Source organism: Cnephaeus nilssonii (genome assembly GCF_951640355.1).
Source record: "Cnephaeus nilssonii genome assembly, chromosome: 20".
NCBI classification, from domain to species: Eukaryota; Metazoa; Chordata; class Mammalia; order Chiroptera; family Vespertilionidae; genus Cnephaeus; species Cnephaeus nilssonii.
The window spans coordinates 51820801-51837156 of record NC_137091.1 but is presented as its reverse complement, the minus strand read 5'-3'; the positions used below and the strand labels follow the sequence as shown (position 1 = coordinate 51837156).

General features: G+C 65.1%; 1 protein-coding gene across 4 annotated transcripts in view; it reads left to right on the top strand.

Annotated features, from left to right (window-relative positions):
* The window catches only part of LOC307092780 (saoe class I histocompatibility antigen, A alpha chain-like), an 18457-nt gene extending 8792 nt beyond the window's left edge, over positions 1-9665 (top strand). The window contains exons 1-8 of one of the 4 annotated variants that reach the window (XM_079760272.1): positions 6416-6570; positions 6687-6971; positions 7288-7476; positions 8068-8343; positions 8465-8569; positions 9000-9032; positions 9113-9217; positions 9363-9665. In XM_079760272.1, the coding sequence (XP_079616398.1) occupies positions 6498-6570; positions 6687-6971; positions 7288-7476; positions 8068-8343; positions 8465-8569; positions 9000-9032; positions 9113-9217; positions 9363-9367 (1071 nt within the window). In that variant the 5' untranslated portion in view covers positions 6416-6497 and the 3' untranslated portion in view covers positions 9368-9665. Of the gene's footprint in view, positions 1-6415; positions 6571-6686; positions 6972-7200; positions 7477-8067; positions 8344-8464; positions 8570-8999; positions 9033-9112; positions 9218-9362 lie in introns of those variants that run through there. The other 3 variants (XM_079760270.1, XM_079760273.1, XM_079760271.1) reach the window with 3 other exon arrangements.
* The last annotated feature ends 6691 nt before the right edge of the window (positions 9666-16356 follow it).

The window sequence follows — 16356 nt, the reverse complement described above, 5'->3', positions numbered from 1 at the left end:
GAGCTGCGGGGACCCGCACAGGCCCAGCCGGGAGCGCAGCCCTGCGGGGAGGGGGGGGGGGGTCCCCGGGGCGGACGCACCCAGACGGGATCCAGCTGTGCCCGGAGCCCAGGTGCCCGCCCCGGGCCGCCCGGCAGCGGGGGGGGGGGGGGGGGGGGAGGCCCGGCAGAGGCACCCCGAGCCTCAGGCCGCCTCTGTGGGCTCCGGGCCTGACGGTGACTCGGGGACCCCTCTGCGCCCCCTGCAGCCCAGGACCCAGGGGCCCGCCTGGGGCGGCGCCCAGTTCCCTCCGCGGGGAGCCCCGCACCTGGACCTGCCCGGCCGCGTCCTGCCCGGGTTTGGGGGGCGGGTCCGGGACTCGGCCTCGCAGCCAATGCGGGGGGCCTCCCCCCGGAGGGTGCGGGGAGGGGGACCCGGAGCAGAAGGGCCCAGAATAAACCGGGGACACAGCCCGCACCCCCGGGCTCAGCGGCAGCAGCGGAGACGGAGGCAGAGCCGGCAGCGCCCCCTGCGGGCCGGGCCGGGCACAGGAGGCAGCCGCCCCCCGGGGCGCACAGGGACCCGCTGGCTGGTTGTGACCTCAACCTGGGGTGCAGGCGGGTCCCCCAGGCCCTGGCCCCGGGGCGTCTCTATTCGCAGGGGAACCCGTGGGGGACCGGGGCCCCTCGCCCTGGGACAGGGCCCCCCGCACGGGGTCCTCTGAGCCCCGGGCGCTCCGGGCTGAGGCTGGGCCGTCCCTCCGGGGAGCGGCCGCTGAGTCCCCGGAGCAGAGGCGCTGCGGCGGGTGCGGGGCCAGGGCCCGGCCTCCGGGGACAGGACTGGGGCCGTGTCCTTGGGAACCAGCACCCGTTCCCACGGGAGCCCGAGCCGGGGAAGGCCTGGGAGCTGCCCCCCCCCCCAGTTGGGGGAACAGAGATGGTCCCCCCTTTGGCATCTCAGGGGGCCACATGGAGACAGAGCGCAGGCCCCAGGCCGCCCCGCAGAGCCTCCTCTCGGACCCGCAGGGGAGCCGGGGACACCCAGGCCAGAGCTCATGGCCGTCCCCTCCGATGTGTGAGGGCAGTGTGGGGGGACTCCCCGTGAACCCCGCTGTCTGTGAGGGGCTGTGAGCCGCACTTTGGGGGGAGGGGAAGGGCAGTGCTGGGATGGGGGGGCGGGGGCAGCAGGACCGGCCCCGACAGGCTGTGCGGGGAGGACAGGCCCGCAGCACGGACCTCCCCCCAGCAGGGGGCGCTGAGCGGGGAGGCCGTGGGGAGAGGGCGGCCGTGGCTGTGCGGACGGACGGGGCTCCGCTCTCCGCCGGCGGGAACGTTAGAAACAGAACCAGGACCGAGGGGTCCGGCCGCGGGCACTCCCGGGGGGACGGTCCCCGGGAGCCGGGCCGGGCGCGAGCGGCGCGGGCGGAGGCCGCTGAGCGGAGGCCGTGGCGTCCGTCCCGCCGACCGCCGGAGGGGGCGCTCCTCTCCGCGGCGGCCCGGCCCCGGGGTCCGGCCGGCGGCGCTGGGGGAGGAAAGCGGGGCGTTTCTCGGGGAAAGCGCGGCCCGGTCCGAGGGGCTGGTTCGTTCCGTCCCCACGCGCCCGTGTCCGTCCTCGGGGCGTCTGTTCAGACCGCGGGGCCTCCTCCGGGTGCGGGGCCGTCGGCGCCGTCATCACCGGGGTGTGTTCTGGTCTCCGCGCCTCCGGGGCGATGGAAACGGCTCAGAACCCCCCGTGTGTGTTCTCAGGTCACAGGTGAGCGTTTTCTTAGGACAAAAGCCCAGAGACCTCTCTGTGCATCATGTGAGCACAGTTGTTACCGCGTCTTCCAATGCATTTTCTCTGATTTCAGGGCAGAGAGAGGGCGGGAGGGACCCTCAGTGATGAGCATCCTCCATGAGCCTCCTGCCCGCCCCCTGCTGGGCACGGGGGGTCACCGGGGCCTGGGCCCGGACCCCGCATCACACTGTCCCCTCCGGGGTCACAGGTCGGTGCTCAGCCCACGGAGCCCCCGGCCCGGGACTGTGAGCTCCGGGGACGGCTGAGCCTCAGGGAAAAGCTTCCTGAGAAACCGGGTGCCCCCCCTCCGCCCGCCCCACAGCGGGTCCCCCTCCGCCCGCACCCCAGCCTGTCCTCCATCTTCCCGATCCGATGGGTTCCGTTCATTCCTGTTTCTCTGGTTCCCCCTTCCCATTCCTGTTCCGTGTGTTCATCACAGACACAGGTGACTGACATCCGCACTTCTTCCTTCCACCTTGTTCCTCACGAGCTTCACTGGGGGTTGGGCTGTGGGTGCTTTATTTTTAGAAAATCCATCCTGACAAAGGCTTTACTGACAACTTCCCATACAGTTAGTCAAAAAATAAAAAAAATACAGAACACAGCAGACAGCATCTCGTACACCAGACAGCAACACGACAGCCGTCCCTTCTCATCACGGTAGAAAAGTCCCCAAAACCTAAGGACTCATTGTTTTTTTAAAAATATATATTTTATTGATTTTTTACAGAGAGGAAGGGAGAGGGATAGAGAGCTAGAAACATGCATCAGCTGCCTCCTGCACACCCCCTACTGGGGATGTGCCCGCAACCCAGGTACATGCTCTTGACCAGAATGGAAACCGGGACCTTTCAGTCCGGAGGCCGACGCTCTATCCACTGAGCCACACCGGTCAGGGCAGGACTCAGTTTTGGGGGGGACAGGACTTTGATCTCCCCCTAATGAACCAAACAGCCCCGCAGAGAGAAACCAGGGGGGCAGGGTGGAGGCAGCGGGTCAGAGTTTAAAACGACGGCTTTTGTGAGGGAGCGGGGCTGGGAGTCCGGGCTGGGCAGTGTCTCCCACCTGAACCACCCACGTGCCCGCCTCCCGCTTCCCGGGTCCTCAGCCTCTGGAGGGGCTGCTGGAGGAGGCGCAGGGGGGGCACAGAGCAGGCTGTGCTGCCTCTTCCCCTGCCCCCCCCAGGCTGATCACCCCCCCAGGCTGATCACCCCCCCAGGCTGATCACCCCCCCCAGGCTGATCACCTCCCCAGGCTGATCACCCCCCCAGGCTGATCACCCCCCAGGCTGATCACCCCTCCCAGGCTGATCACCCCCCCAGGCTGATCACCCCCCAGGCTGATCACCCCCCCAGGATGATCACCCCCCCAGGATGATCACCCCGCCTCAGGCTGATCACCCCCCAGGCTGATCACCTCCCCAGGCTGATCACCCCCCCAGGCTGATCACCCCCCCAGGCTGATCACCCCCCAGGCTGATCACCCCTCCCAGGCTGATCACCCCCCCAGGCTGATCACCCCCCAGGCTGATCACCCCCCCAGGCTGATCACCCCCCCAGGCTGATCACCCCGCCTCAGGCTGATCACCACCCAGGCTGATCACCCCCCCCCAGGCTGATCACCTCCCCAGGCTGATCACCCCCCCAGGCTGATCACCCCGCCTCAGGCTGATCACCCCCCAGGCTAATCACCCCCCCCCCAGGCTGATCACCTCCCCAGGCTGATCACCCCCCCAGGCTGATCACCCCCCAGGCTGATCACCCCCCCAGGCTGATCACCCCCCAGGCTGATCACCCCTCCCAGGCTGATCACCCCCCCAGGCTGATCACCCCCCAGGCTGATCACCCCCCCAGGCTGATCACCTCCCCAGGCTGATCACCTCCCCAGGCTGATCACCCCCCCAGGCTGATCACCCCGCCTCACGCTGATCACCCCCCAGGCTGATCACCCCCCCCAGGCTGATCACCCCCCCCAGGCTGATCACACACACACACCCCCCGCCTGCTTCTGTTCCGGAGGAGACCCGGTTCCCAGAAGCCGCCCTGCAGGCCGGGCTCCACCAGGACCCTCAGTGCCGGGCCCGCGGGGGCGACCTGCGTGGCCATGGGGCTCCCCTGCTAGCTGCTCCCCGGACCTCGTCCAGCCGGGCCGGTCCCGCCGGAGGCGCTGGGCGATCTCCAGCTGCGTCACCTCCCCCAGGAGCGGTCTCTGAGGAGCCCCCGCCCCCCCCCCCCCCGGTCCCCGAGGCCGTGCATGGACGTGGGGGGGCGGCGTCCTCAGCGCAGGAGACGCTCCAGCCCCGGGCAGCGTCCGCCGACCCCGCAGGCCCTGCGCCTCTGGGTCTCCGGTGCCGGCTCCTCCGGGGGCTCCGGCTCGGCCTCCGCGCTCCGAGGGCTGCGCCCGCTCCCGGGTCTCCTTCCGGGCGGAGCCGGGGCCTCGTGGGGGGGCGGCCCGTCCGCAGCCCGTGTCCGCTGGTGCCGAGGGGCCGCCGGCTCCCCGGGCCCTCGTGGGGGTGACGTTCCTGCGGCTGCGCTCAGGGTGCGGGGGCCCGGGCGGCCCGCTGCCCAGCACCCGGGTCCCGCTCCGCTCCCTGAGGGCCGGGCTGTCCCCCGTCACCGGAAAGGTCCCCCCCCCCGCCCAGGGCTCCGGAGGCCGCCCCCCCCCCCCCCGCTGTCCCCGCGGTCAGAGCCTTCCTAGGAGGCCGGTCCGGGTCTGAGCTCAGGAGGGGGGCCGTCCGCACCCGGAGGTCGGGGTCCAGGTTGCGGTGCGGGGTGCACCGTCTGGAGCAGCTCCTGGAGCACAGGGAGGGGGGCTGGTCCTGCCGGGGTACCGTCCCCTCCGCTCTGGCCAGACCCCCGCAGCCCGCGGTCCCCCCACGGAGCCCCTCCTGTGGGTGCGGGGGGGCTGTCTGCGGTGAGGACGGTGGTCCGAGCGCCCCCGGAGCCCTGACTGCGGCCGGAGCGGCGGGGGTGGGGCGGGGTGAGGTCCCAGACCCCCACCCGGAGCCGGGAGTGGGGGCGGCCGGGCCGGAGCCCATCTTTTTTTAAAATATATTTTATTGATTTTTTACAGAGAGGAAGGAGAGGGACAGAGAGCTAGAAACATGGATCAGCTGCCTCCTGCACCCCCCACTGGGATGTGCCCGCAACCGAGGTCCATGCCCTTGACCGGAACCGAACCCCGGACCCCTGAGTCCGCAGGCCGACGCTCTACCCACTGAGCCACCCCGGCCAGGGCGCCTGAGCCCCTCCTCACGGGCTGCGGCCCATCCCGGCCTGACGGGGCGCCTCGCCCTGTGGGCCCGTCCCGGTTCTGGGACCTGAGGCGGCGGGCGCACCCCGGGCCGCGGGCAGCCTCCGGAGGGCCCCCCTCAGGGACCCCTTCTCCGGCCCGGGCAGCCCCCTCCGACCCCGGGGCCCAGGTCCCAGGAGGAGGCTGCGTGGCCGCTGGGCGTCCTCAGGCCCCGGGTCCCCCCCGCACACAGCGGGGCCGTGGGGGCGCCGGGTCACCCATCCAAAGGCCCGGGGGGTCCGGGGCCGCTCCCGGGACAGCCCCGCGGCGGCGGCCTCCGGGCAGAGGTGAGCGGCGGGGACAGGAGCGGAGCGTGTGCTGGTGGCCCCGGGCGGCGGCGGAGGCGGTGGCGGTGGAGACGAGCGAGGCGAAGCGCCCGGAGCTCCCGGGTCCCCCGAGGCCTGAGCTGGAGGAGCGGCCGCTGCTCACAGGGCGATTGGCGTCCCGGGCTCCGCGGCCGGAACGTTGCCCACGCCCCCCGCCTCCCGCCCCGCCCCCTTCCGCCCCACGCCGCCTCCTCCCGCTGCCTCCACCGCCGCTGGGCCTCGGGCTGCGCTGCAGAGTGCGGCTCCCGCTGCTCCGTCTGCACACGGACCCCAGGGACCGGGGTGCCGCGGCCGCCCAGCTCCAGGGCGGGGCCCAGGGTCGGGGATGGAGGACGAGCCTCCTGGGCGGGGAGCCCCTGGGAGGCGCCGCGGGGGGGTCTCCCTGGAGGAAGCGCAGTGCCTGCCCCGCGCCCCCCGGGGTCTGGGGGAGCCCCGCGCACAGGAGCCCGAGCCGCTCCCCCTGCTCACGCCCCGCGGCCGGAGGCGAGGCCGGTGACCCCGGGACACATGGCGCCGCGCACTCAGCGCCCAGGAGGCGCTGACCCAGGTCGCACCTCCGCCTGCGGGTCTGGGCCCGGGGGCCGCAGTGATTTTCATAAAAACACGGCTCTGTTACCCTCTCACAGGCAGTGAGCATGCGCCGTGAATTCATACTTGTTTCCCCTGTGTGATTCCGTGAGTGGTGACTGTGACAGACGGAACCACATACACAAGGTTCTTGGGGCGCCTCCCTCCTGGGTGAGGCTGCACAGAGATGGTGACCCCAGAACCTTGGAAAGTCCCTGAACAGCACGGCGCCGGGGCCAGGCCTCGGGGGACGGTGTGACGGGCGCTCCGCGCAGGAGGAGGGTCAGGACCGAGTCCAGGGCCCGGGCCTGCGCTCAGGTCTCAGCGGGGGACAGAGTCTGGGGGGGCAGCTCCGTGGTGGGGACTCCCCAGCGCCCTGGTTTCACTTCTCTCCCAACCTGTGTCGGCGCCTCCTTCCTGGATACTCGTGACGCGGCCCCACTTCTCACTGCCATTGGCTGAGCGGTTTCCGGAGCAGCCAATCAGCGTCCCCGCGGCTCCCGGTTATAACTCCTCCGCGGAAGCGCCCGGATTCAGAAGGTCCCCCCGACGCCGAGGATGCGGGTCATGCGGCCCCCCACCCTCCTCCTGCTGCTCTCGGGGGCGCTGGTCCTGACCCCCAGCCGGGCCGGTGAGTGCGGGGTCGGAGGGGGCGGCTGTGCGGGGAGGAGCGAGGGGACCCGGCGGGGGCGCGGGCCCGGGAAGGCGCGTGTCCAGCCCCGGCCCTGCCCCCCGTCCGCCCCCCAGGCCCCCACTCCATGAGCTATTTCCACACCATCTGGTCCCGGCCCGGCCGCGGGGAGCCCCGGTACCTCGAAGTCGGCTACGTGGACGACACGCAGTTCGTGCGGTTCGACAGCGACGCGGCGAGTGGGAGGATGGAGCCGCGGGCGCCGTGGATGCAGCAGCCGTGGGTGGAGCAGGAGGACCCGGGGTATTGGGAGGAGGAGACGCTGAGGGCCAAGGGAGTCGCACAGAATTTCCGAGTGAACCTGCAGACCCTGCGCGGCTACTACAACCAGAGCGAGGACGGTGAGCCGCCGCCGGGCCGTCACGACCCCCCTCCCCACGGACGGGCCGGGGTCGCCCCGAGGGTCCGGGTCCGAGCGTCACCCCGAGGCGGCGGGACCCGCCCGGCCCCCACCCGGGAGGAGCCCGCGGGGACTGTGACCCGATTTCACTTTCAGTTTTAGATTCAGGCCCCGCGGGGCGGGCTGGGCGGGGTGACCTCGGGGCGGGGCTGACCTCGGGGCGGGGTCAGGGTCTCACACCTTCCAGCTCATGTATGGCTGCTACTTGGGACCCTATGGCCGCCTCCACCGCGGGTACTGGCAATACGCCTATGAAGGCACCGACTACCTCGCCCTGAACGAGGACCTGACCTCCTGGACCGCGGCCGACATGGCGGCTCAGATCACAAAGCGCAAGTCGGAGGCGGCGGGTGAGGCAGAGAGAAAGAGGAGCTACCTGGAGGGCCTGTGTGTGGACTCACTGCGCATGTACCTGGAAAATGGGAAGGAGACCCTGTTGCGAGCAGGTACCAGGGGCCCTGGGGCCGCCCCCTCTCCCCGGGGCTGGGGCTCCTACAAGGAGACAGGACAGGGGGTCAGTGTCAGACACCCCTCCTTGGGGTCAGAGAGGGGGTGCCCTGGATGTCCACGTCAGGTTCCACAGGGACTCCCCCTCCTCTCAGGGACAGTTAGGGGTGCAGACTCTCCTGGGGTGCAGGGAGACCCCCTGACATAACCCATCAGCGGTTCCCATGGGTCCTGCAGAGGCTCTGGGACCCACGGGGACCTTCTCTCTCAGGCCTTGTGCGCTGCCCCACACCCCCTGTGTCTGAGGCCTGACCCCAGCTTTTCTGAGTCACGTGGCCTCCACCCAGGTCAGGACCACAAATCCCTTTTCTCCCTCAGAGACCTGCCTCCTGCCCTGGGCTGTGTCTCTCTGAGTCTAGAACTTTCTAAAGACTAGGAGGTCGTTCCAGGTGCCTCTGTCCAGGCTGGTGTGTGGGCTGGTGCTCCCTCCCCCACCCAAGTGTCTGTCCACTCTTATAATGGTCACATGGACGCTGCTGGAGTGTCCCACGGCGGATGCAAAGTTCCTGCATTTTCTCCCCTCCCCTCAGACCCTCCAAAGGCACACGTGACCCACCACCCCGTCTCCGACCGTGAGGTCACCCTGAGGTGCTGGGCGCGGGGCTTCTACCCTGCGGACATCAGCCTGACCTGGCAGCGTGACGGGGAGGACCAGAGCCAGGACATGGAGCTGGTGGAAACCAGGCCTGCGGGGGACGGCACCTTCCAGAAGTGGGCGGCCGTGGGGGTGCCCCCTGGCGAGGAGCAGAGATACACGTGCCATGTGCAGCACGAGGGGCTGCCCGAGCCCCTGACCCTGAGATGGGGTGAGGAGGGCCGTGGGCACAGAGCCTCTTCTCAGGGCAGCGGGGGCCCTGGGGGACTCAGTGGGGTCGGGGCTGAGGCCTGGGGTCAGGGCCCTCACCCTCCCTTCCCTTCTCCTCCCAGAGCCGGCTCCTCAGACCTTCATCTCCATCATCCTGGGCATCGCTGGGGGCCTGGTTCTGCTGGGAGCTGTGGCTGGAGCTGTGATGTGGGGGAGGAGGCGCTCAGGTGGGCAGGGGTGGGGTCTGAGTGTCTATCCCACTGGGGGTTCAAGCCCAGGTAGACGTGTGTCCCCGCCTCATTCACGGGAAACACTGTCCCCATGCGTGTGATGGCCAGTGTGGGGCTCTGTGCTCACACTTACTCTGTAGTGAGGCCCATGGGAAATGAGGGACCCACTTACCACCTGATGATGCTGGTGATCGCGACCCTGTTCCCAGCAGCCCCAGGTCAGAGGGCAGGTCCCTGCTGAGCACAGACCTCCAGGAGGGCGGTGGGTCCAGTCCCCACACGTGCACTTCCCTCAGGTTTCCTGGTCCTGCCCTGGGTCTGTACACAGGGTTCTGGAAACTTCTCTGGGCCCAGGACTAGGGCTTCCTTTAGGACCTACTGGCCCTGCCTCCTCCCTGGTCTCTCACGGGATGTTTTATTCCCGCAGGTGGAACAGGAGGGAGCTACGATCAGGCTGCCAGTGAGTATGGTGGGGTGACCCCTGAGTCCCTGTGACAGTGCAGACGGGAGCCCATGATGACCTCCCCCCCCCCCCCATAGTTCCTCCTTTGTCTCCTGCCCTGGGCTCTGACCCCATCCTGGTGTGTCCCCCCCAAGGCAGTGACAGCGCCCAGAGCTCTGATGTGTCTCTCTCGGCTGTTAAAGGTGAGACCTGCCGTGGGGAGGGGTGGGCAGAGGGAGGCCTGGGTGGGGGGGAGTCTGTGGGACCCTGTGAGCATGAAGTGGGTTTGAGAATGTCACCAGTTCCAGCCACTGCCCTGGATCTGCTCATGATGATTGTCCTCCACAGCGTGAGGAGCTGCCCTGTGGGGACTGAGTGATGGAAGATGTGTCCACGCTCCCACTTCCTGACTCTGGAACCTCTGATGGGGGCGGCCCCGCCCTGCTCCCCACACTTTCCTGTCAGCAGAGGCGGCTGGGCCCTCCCCTCCCTGCCTTTCCTCCCAGGTGCTCTGAGCTGCTACTTCCTGCTCCGGATTCTAATGAGATTCTGGCTGTGACTGCTTGTTCATTTCTTGCCAAGAAGCTTTGATGGGTTAATTAAAGGGGAAGATCCTAAATTCTGCGAGAAAATAAATTGAAGCTCCAAGAACTTCCCAGGTTCTGTGTGTTTGCTATTCTGAGCCTTTCACAGGCGGGACGGGAGGGGCTGTGAGGACTGAGCGTGGCCGGGGCCTGTGCCTGGTCAGTGCTCAGTGCATCGTGGGCTTTGAAGTGGTCACTCCTCGGCCGGGTCACCTCTCTGCTCCTCTGACCTTGTCCCTCAGGGAACCCTGTCCCACCAGGACCTGGGGTTACAGGGACTCCCATCCCCCAGGCCTTGTCCCGGGTCCTAATGCAGCGCATCTCCAGGACCCTGGACAGCGAGCTTCCTGGGGCAGGTCAGCCTGGGCTCAGGCCTGGGCCCCGCCCCCCGCCCTCCCCTCCTGGGTGTTTGGTGTTTCTTTGCTTTGGTGGGTGTGATGCCTGTTCCTGTTCTTGGGTGTGAGTTCTGGTCTCATTCTCTGGGCGTCCCCGTCTGACAGCCACAGGAGGCATGTTGCCTGTCACTGTCCCACAGGCCCAGGGTCCCTGCACACAGGAGCCCTCATTGGAGGTGGGTGTTCCGGCTCCTCCTGCTCTTGCCTCCTTCTGGGCCTGGCTGTTCTCCTGTCTCTCCCTGAGTTCTCCAAGGATTTAGCAGGAGCGGATCCCCTTCTGAGGTCAGTTCCTGCTGGGACTGTGCTCTGCCCACCGCCCTCTCTCCCATCCTTCCCTCCAGTGCTGAGCACATGGGACCCGGATGTGGGGACAGGCTGCTGGAGGTTTGGGGGAGCAGCGCTGTGGACGTGCAGGTGCAGTGAGGGCCCCGGGAGGCACCCTGAGCCACAGCTGCCCCAGGACAGCTGTGCTGGGGCCACAGCCATGAGGTCCCTGTCTGGAACAGGGACGGGTTCTGTGATGGTGACCCCTCAGCCAGGACTTGGTGACCGTGTGACAGCTGCTGTTCCCTCTGGACGCACTTGGACCTTGGAGGGACCTCAGGCCGGTCCTGACCCCACAGTGATTCTGACACCGATATACACCGGGCTCCGGTGCTGTGGTGTCTTCTGAACATGAACGCTGTGCTGACGCTGTGCCGTCCTCTCTGAGTGCCCAACAGTCTGAACAGCACTGTGTCCCCTTCATTACCATGAGCTTCCTGTGGAAATGCTCAGGGTCACCCGTGTCACACCCACTTGCCGGTGGAAGGTCTCACCTTCCCTTGACCCCACAAGGTCTGTGAGGCCCAGGAAGTGGGGCGGCTCCCCGTCAGGGCGCTGAGCACAGGCCCTGCTGCGGCCTCACAGAGCAGGTTCTATGGCACAGAGACCGGCTGCCTCTTCCCCAGAGCCAGGAGGGTCTATGCTGGAAGGTGGGGGGAGCTGAGGAGAGGGGTCCCCTGTGGGGTGTGGGGGAGGGGAGACGGCTTTGTTTGTTTGTTCGTTGTCCTCACCTGAGGATATTGTTCCATTGGCTTTTAAGGAGAGAGGAGGGGGAGGGGAGAGACACGGATAGACACATCCATGTAAGAGAGACTCACCTATTTGTGCCTCCAGCACGGGGATCCCATGGAGCCTGCACCGAGGTACATTCCCTTGACTGGTATACAACCTGTGACCTTCAGTCCGAGGGCCGCACTCTCCACTGAGCCAAAGTGGCTGGGAGAGGAGGGTATTGTCATGTGGGGGGTCAGCAGAGGCCTGGTTGGGAAGGGCACTTCTTAGAAAATATTTTAATTGATTTCAGAGATGAAGGGAAAGGGAGAGGGAGATAGCAGCCTGTGGACTGAAGGATTCCGGGTTTGATTCCGGTCAGGGGCGTGCACCTGGGTTGTGGGTAAATCTCCCGTGGGAGGTGTGCAGGAGGCAGCTGATCGATGTTTCTAACTATCCCTCTCCCTTCCTCTCTGTAAAAAATCATAAAATATATATTTTTAAAAATAAACCACAACAGTTCTAACAGGTTTGGCTCAGTGGATAGAGCATCGGCCTGCGGACTGAAGGGTCCCAGGTTCGATTCCGGTCAAGGGCATGTACCTTGGTTGCAGGCACATCCCCAGTAGGAGGTGTGCAGGAGGCAGCTGATCGATGTTTCTCTCATCTGAAGTTTCTAATCTCTAGCCCTCTCCCTTCCTCTCTGTAAAAAATCAATAAAATATATTTTAAAATAAATAAACCACAGCACAGGAAACAGCCTTCAATGTGCGCATATTTTTATAAGGACAATCAACTCTTTGTTCTCTGTCGCCTTCAGAGTAATGACTAAGCTGCTCAGCACCCCGTTTCCCTGGCCTGGCCGCTGGCTGGGCCTGAGGGCGACGGCCCCCCAGGAACCGTCCTGAGCTCCATGTTCACCCTTCTCCTGGGCTTCCCAGCTGAGTCCACACCCCACGTACGTGCCCGGCTTTTCCCCTGTCCCCCCTGCACAGCCCCGCGGCCCTGCCCCACCCGGTGGGTGGGTTACCTCAGAAGGCTGGGCGCCAGGGCTCCCCGCTCACAGAACTCCTCACCCGCTTCCAGAACCCCGCGGCCTCGGGGGCGCCCTGCTCCCTTCTGACCTCAGAACCGACAATAAATAGCACCGACGAGGGGCCGCTGGTGCGGCCCCGCTCTCACGTCTGCAACAGACGCCTTTGCAAACAGCCGGTCCCGGCGTTCACAGGCCCTGACAGCAGGCGGGTCAGCCCCCCGCTCCGGCCCGGCTGTAGGAAGAGCAGGAACGGGCACTGTTTGCAACAGCCTGGAGGGAGCTGGCGAGCTTCCTGCTCAGCCAAACAAGCCAGTCCAGAAAGATCAATAGCACAGGGTCTCACGCATGTTGGGGTGTAATGAGCAACACAAACTAATGAACATGAATAGATCCAGAGACAAATGGCAGGGGCGGGAGGGGCGTTAGAGAGCAACCAAAGGACTTGTGAGCGTGCAAAGGAGCCAACCAGCGGTCACGGACAACGGGGGGGTGGGGGGGGGCATGCGTGGGGAGGGGTGTGGGATGGGAATGGGGGGATGAGGAGAACTATGTGAAACCGTAATCAAGAAAGAAATGTAAACAAACAAACAAACAAACAAAACCAGACACAGGCTGTGCGGGGAGAACAGCCGCAGCACGGACCTCCCCCCAGCAGGGGGCGCTGACCGGGGAGGCCGTGGGGAGAGGGCGGCCGTGGCGGTGCGGACGGACCGGGCTCCGCTATCCGCCGGCGGGAACTTTAGAAACAGAACCAGGACCGAGGGGTCCGGCCGCGGGCACTCCCAGGGGGACGGTCCCCGGGGGCCGGGCCGGTCCCGCCGGAGGCGCTGGGCGATCTCAGCTGCGTCACCTCCCCCAGGAGCGGTCTCTGAGGAGCCCCCGGCCCCCCCGGGTCCCCGAGGCCGTGCATGGACGTGGGGGGCGGCGTCCTCAGCGCAGGAGCCGCTCCAGCCCCGGGCAGCGGCCGCCGACCCCGCAGGCCCTGCGCCTCTGGGTCTCCGGTGCCGGCTCCTCCGGGGGCTCCGGCTCGGCCTCCGCGGTCCGAGGGCTGCGCCCGCTCCCGGGTCTCCTTCCGGGCGGAGCCGGGGCCTCGTGGGGGGGCGGCCCGTCCGCACCCGGAGGTCGGGGTCCAGGTTGCGGTGCGGGGTGCACCGTCTGGAGCAGCTCCTGGAGCACAGGGAGGGGGGCTGGTCCTGCCGGGTACCGTCCCCTCCGCTCTGGCCAGACCCCCGCAGCCCGCGGTCCCCCCAGGGAGCCCCTCCTGTGGGTGCGGGGGGCTGTCTGCGGTGAGGACGGTGGTCCGATCGCCCCCGGAGCCCTGACTGCGGCCGGAGCGGCGGGGGGAGGGGGGGGGGTGAGGTCCCAGACCCCCACCCGGAGCCCATCTTTTTTTAAAATATATTTTATTGATTTCTTACAGAGAGGAAGGGGAGGGACAGAGAGCTAGAAACATGGATCAGCTGCCTCCTGCACCCCCCCCCACTGGGATGTGCCCGCAACCGAGGTCCATGCCCTTGACCCGAACCGAACCCGGGACCCCTGAGTCCGCAGGCCGACGCTCTACCCACTGAGCCACCCCGGCCAGGGCGCCTGAGCCCCTCCTCACGGGGCTCGGGCCCATCCCCGGCCTGATGGGGCGCCTCGCCCATTGGGCCGTCCCGGTTCTGGGACCTGAGGAGGCGGGCGCACCCCGGGCCGCGGGCAGACTCCGGAGGGACCCCCTCAGGGGCCCCCTTCTCCGGCCCGGGCAGCCCCCTCCGACCCCGGGGCCCAGGTCCCAGGAGGAGGCTGCGCAGCCGCGGGGCGTCCTCAGGCCCCGGGTCCCCCCCGCACACACAGCGGGGCCGTGGGGGCGCCGGGTCACCCACCCAACGGCCCGGGGGGTCCGGGGCCCTCGCTCGGCCTCTTCCCAGTGGAGGCGGCGGCCCAGGAGGCAGCGGCCCCCCCCGCCCCCCCCCCCCCCGTGCCCCAACGGGGACCAAGGCGGGAGCTCAGACCTTGGGCCTCGGGGAGAAGGGCTGACCGGGGCCTCCGCTGTGGGAGCGGCCGGAGCGCACAGCGGGGGGTCCTCCCTGGGGACATGGTCACCCTCAGCGTCACCCTCAGACCCGCCCCGAGGCCGGACGGGGAGACAGCCGCACCCCCTCCCTGGTCCGCACAGACACACAGCCCCCCGCTCACAGGGACCCCACAGCCCCTGCGCGGCTCAGGGAGCGAGGCTGCGTCTCCCCAGCTGCACCCCCTCCCCGCTGCAGGCGGCCTGGTCCCCACAGCACTGCCCCCCCACAGCACTGCCCCCCGACACCTCCCATCAGAGGAGCCTGGGCCCCAGCCCCTCCCGAGGCCGCCACCCGGAGCCCGCACCCTGGATGTGCCCCCTCCCCCTTCCCACCGGGATGCCCCAGGCCCCGGGGGACGGGTCTCCCCACAATGAGGACCCCCCATCGCCTGCCCCCAGGGGCCTCCCGGGCTTTGGGGAGGAGCCTGGTCCCCGGACCCTGTCTCTGTGGGCATCTCGGTGCGTCTCTGAGTCTGATCTGGGCCTGAGGTTGTCTCTCGGGTGTGAGGGTGACACGGACACGTTTCATGTTTTCCTTCCTGGTTTCATCTTTGGGTCTGGGTGTGAGAAATCCTCCTTCCACAGCTGTAAACGCCTCACAGGTAATGTCACTGGGGGAGGGCATTCCAAGGCGAGGGAGACAGGGGGTTGGAATGTGGGGGAGGTAAGGGGGGAGCGGTAGGTAAGGGGTTCTAGGGTAAGGTGACCAGATTTTAACATTGGTAAAGCGGGACACCATTGACGGGGGGGGGGGGGGGGGGGGGTTCTTTTTTTTTTTTTTTAATACATTTCATTGATTTTTTTACAGAGAGGAAGAGAGAGGGATAGAGAGTTAGAAACATAGATCAGCTGCCTCCTGCACACCTCCTACTGGGATGTTCCCGCAACCAAGGTACATGTCCTTGACCAGAATCGAACCTGGGACCTTTCAGTCCGAAGGCTGATGCTCTATCCACTGAGCCAAACCGGTTTCGGCGCTTTTGGTTTTTTTAATAAAAGGAAATTCACTTCTTAGATCATCGTTGAATTTGCATCCTCTTTTCTTACTCATTATGTTAAAAATCTAAAAAAAATAATTTAAAATTATAAATTATTATATACATATTGCTTAAAAACACAGTAAGTAGGTACATAATTACATGAACATATTTTATTGTTAGTTTATAAATTAAATTAATTTGATTGTTATAAAGTAAGTATATTTTAAAAATTATTTTAATCCTATATTTCTTTCTAAATAATACCAATACTAACTTGTATTATTTTTCCTCTGAATTTGCCGTAATGTAACTCGTAAGTGTCACTTTCAAGGCCGGCGCTAGACTTTTTGCCGCCACTATAAAATATAAATAGTAAGAGTACTGTCTGCTAAATTCAAGAAAATTCATGTATTTATGAAATAAATAAATAAATTACTTACCTAAATTATCTGAATAGCTGATTTGTAATGACATCACTTGTTTAACTAGCTTACTAGCACGCAGTACGATGTGTATCGTCTGAGAGACAGTTACAAAATGTTTTCGTCGTTGCCAATCCCAAAAAATGCCATTGTTCATTAAGTCCAAACAATGGTGGTCGAATTCTAACAACTGATCAACAATGCGAACTTTGATAAGCAGTTATCGAGAAGCAGTTCTCAACAATTATTTGTTATTATTAAAGTTTAACATTATAAAATTAACAAAAATAATATAAAACTCATATCCTGGCTAAATAGCCACATGGCCGCCGAAAACCGTATATTCCCTTCCCGTTCTCCCGCCGTTCTCTAGCTTGTCGTGCATTCTTTCCAAAAATCTGGACTTTTTTAAAACGCCGTGGGACGCGGGACAAATTGTTAAAAATCGGGACTGTCCCGCCAAAAGCGGGACGTCTGGTCACCTTATCCTAGGGGCTCTGTGGGAACAGACACAGATGTGAGCTTTGGTGACGTGTGATTAATGCATCAGCACTGGAAGGGCTCTAGGACAGTGATGGCGAACCTATGACACGCGTGTCAGCACTGACACGCGTAGCCATTTCTGATGACACGCGGCCGCATGCCGAGGATGAAACATTTGCTGCTCCAAGACTCTAGTTACTCCAAGACTCTAGTCGCAAATGTTTCATCCTCCCCTATTAGACACTCTGTGCCTGAGGTCTGTAGGCCAAAACAACAGAAGTCCGGCACAGAGCGTCTAGTTCTGGGACTTCCGGTTAAGCCGGGATCTTTGCCCTCACTTCCGCCGGC